At 31.1% G+C, this 3,012-nt stretch overlaps 1 protein-coding gene and 1 long non-coding RNA gene across 5 annotated transcripts in view; one reads left to right on the forward strand and one right to left on the reverse strand.

Moving 5' to 3' along the window:
• The window catches only part of LOC109587411 (uncharacterized), a 1,952-nt gene extending 1,315 nt beyond the window's left edge, over positions 1-637 (reverse strand). Inside the window, exon 1 of the mRNA XM_020003652.1 lies at positions 631-637. Within this exon, the coding sequence (XP_019859211.1) occupies positions 631-637 (7 nt within the window). The remainder of the gene's footprint in view (positions 1-630) is intronic.
• A 3-nt stretch (positions 638-640) lies between these two features.
• On the forward strand, positions 641-2,996 carry LOC109587412 (uncharacterized). Of its 4 annotated transcripts, XR_002187580.1 has the most exons (6): positions 641-859; positions 918-969; positions 1,060-1,185; positions 2,501-2,636; positions 2,811-2,857; positions 2,909-2,996. It is a non-coding gene; the product is annotated as an uncharacterized LOC109587412 (long non-coding RNA). The 4 variants fall into 4 exon arrangements; XR_002187579.1 differs by having other exon boundaries at positions 918-1,028; positions 1,105-1,185; positions 2,501-2,857; XR_002187577.1 differs by having other exon boundaries at positions 2,501-2,857.
• The last annotated feature ends 16 nt before the right edge of the window (positions 2,997-3,012 follow it).

Below are 3,012 nucleotides of genomic sequence, written 5' to 3' on the forward strand. Positions count from 1 at the left end.
AATAAAGACAAAACTATGTATGTAATACATTGATAAATGATTTATGTTTATATAAATTCATGTATTCATGTAAGTACTTGAGTTTTGAGTGTGTGAATTCCCATGGCCAGCGATGACTTGGTTTCTTAGTTGTAGGACCAGAAACTCCCTCCTCCTCCTCCTCCTCCTGTTTCTTCTTTCCTTCTTCTCTGTCATTATCATCATCAGCTCTCTCTTCTCTAAAGTCAACATGTTAGTTTCCGAGAGATCTCCTGCAAATAAATACATACATATACAGTGCCAAAATAACAATTCTATTTTTTATAGTTGTGTATCATTTGCATGTAGCATATTTAAGTTATTAATAATTTATGTCACTTTAATTCCCAATTAAAATTTGATACTGTATAAGTAGTTTTTTAGGGTTGCAAATTTTGCGAATTCCTTCCTGATTCATGAAAGTAAAATCCACAAAAATCAATTTAATACGGTACCTGCATGGCACACGTGGTAGAAATTGCGAAATTAATATCAGCAAATTAGAATTTAAGTAGATTGCGCAAAATATACTAAAACTTCAAGACTGAGTAATAAACATCTAGATCTACTCAATTTATTACATTCTGTATTATTATAATAAATGACTGTTACCATTCATACTTCTTTCTTATATCATAGTTGATCTCGTATCGTAGTATGGAGTTATCTGCTGAGACCTTGAAACCATTGGACGTTATTATGGTCATGTGAGCATTTGACTAACAAAGTAACAAGTCACAACCCACTTTAAGGTGGGGCTAGATATGCAGATCTTGCTCTGGTTCGAGGTCAGTCATTTTCACCTATTTTCCTGCTTTCTGACTAAGAAAACTTCTTAAAAGTAACATACTTCAGTCAGTGGTACTTTGATGATTTATTTTATTGATAAAAAATGGCAGAAAATACAAGTCCAGCTATCACTATGAGTCTATGACTTCATTGACTTGTGAGGTTTGTTCCCCTCATGCTTCCCTATCTTCTTAACTCTGCCAATTCAAAAACTATACTTAGTGAGCTTATATTTTAACCCTTTATTCATAGAGGAAGACAGTTCACATAATATTAATAATTATTATGATGCCACAGGATTTCATTGGAGCTATCAATCCTGGTACAATGCAGCTACAGGAATGCGGACTGGATCTTAATAGAACCGTAACAATTGAAGTAAGTGTTTGGAGTTAATAGGAAATGTAAGCATTGCATGTCTTGTACTGTAGATACATATTGATGTCCTTATGCTACATAGCAAGTTTGAGCTGATTGTAACAATTATTTTTTGAGTTATGAGCATTTTAAAAATGGGCTAATTTTTGAAAAAATAACTTTTCTTTCAAAAAATGGTTCTGGAGTCACTCTAAATTTTTATTACATTTTTTGATACATATTGATGTCCTTATGCTTTTTAAAAATTTTGAGCCAATTCGGTTTTATTTTTTTTAAATTACAGTCATTTTAAAGAAATGCCAAATTCTGAAAAGTACCCTGTATTATAGCCCATAGTTTTTTCCAAAAAATGGCCCCAAAATCACCCCAAATTTTTATTACATTTTCTGATACATGTTGATGTCCTTATGCTATGTAGAAAGTTTGAGTTGATTTTTGGCAAAAATCTTTCAAGTTATGACCATTTTTAAAAATGAGCCAAATTTGGAAAAATATCCAAGGCTATAGCCTTGGGTACTTTTCTTAAATTGGCTCCAAAATCACTCAGAATTTTTTTTATACATCGTAATTCCTCTAAATATTCGGTGCTCTAAATTTGAAAATAAATATTTTGAATTTTTTACCATAATTAATTTTAAAATTCATTTTAAATATAATTGTTCCACATGGTTCTAATTTCATCACTTACCTCTAAATTCAATACGAGTGAAGGATACTCTGACTAGGTTAGCATACAGCTGGTGTTGTCTAGTAATGGATCCCTCTAAATTCGACAAAATAATTAATTTAAAAGCTTTGTGACTACTCTACCTCTAGAAAATTTGTTTTTAAAAATTACAAATACAAAACTTGATGTGACAAATTTTTAGAAGAATTACAGTATTCTGATGTACATTAATGTCCTCATTCTGTGTAGACAGTTTGAGCTGATTCTGACAAATATTTTTCAATATAGTTATCAGCATTTTAAAAAATGAGCTACTTTTCAGGATAAAGCAAAAACTATTGAGTATTATTGCCTAGTAGTATTGCCAGGTTAGTATTTACTATTTCCTGGTCTTTGGTATTATTGCTCCTGGTATTACCATATAGGGGTTACATTTGTATTTCAATGGAAATAAATTTTGCCAGTTTCACATTTTCATTAAATTTGCAGGTGTGGAACATATGTACATTAACTAGGAATTAATGATCATATTATACCATATACATGTACATGTACACAATGATTAGAATAAAACTACATGCAATTGTTCAGTATTGTTCATATTTTATCAAATATTTTATCATTTTCTTGATTTTACATATTATGTAGTATCTACGTTATGATCTCGTTGATGAAAGAGACTTGGCATGCTCACATGATGCTACGTCATGCTTCGTTTAGTGAACAAAAGAAGAAGCAAATGGTCAAAAGAGTTAAGAAGAAACTCGGACCTAAACCTAATCTGGTAAAAAAGTTGTACTGTTTAATCAATAGCATTTCAATTAACTAGTATATAGTATTTTATTTAATAAATTTCTTATGATTAAAACTAGCAAATTTCTTCTTCGTTTCTTTTGGGGCATTAATTTTGAAGATATTAGAATCTTTGATCATTTGATGGGTTGTCTCTCTGATATAGGCACAGCCCTGGGTATGCACTATGCAGCTGAAACCCTATAACACCTGGTAACTAGCTCCTCCTCTCTATGTTGCTCTTTTTTATTAATTTTTTTAAAGCTGAGCTCAATGAAGCTTGCAAGGCTGTGACTGGCTCATCTGTCAGCAGTCATCTTGTTGATATCCTTTCACAATTTTTGATATAAATAGTCAGTTCAGTTTTT

The sequence above is a fragment of the Amphimedon queenslandica genome, unplaced genomic scaffold (genome assembly GCF_000090795.2).
Source record: "Amphimedon queenslandica unplaced genomic scaffold, v1.1 AMPQUscaffold_12578, whole genome shotgun sequence".
Taxonomy (NCBI): domain Eukaryota; kingdom Metazoa; phylum Porifera; class Demospongiae; order Haplosclerida; family Niphatidae; genus Amphimedon; species Amphimedon queenslandica.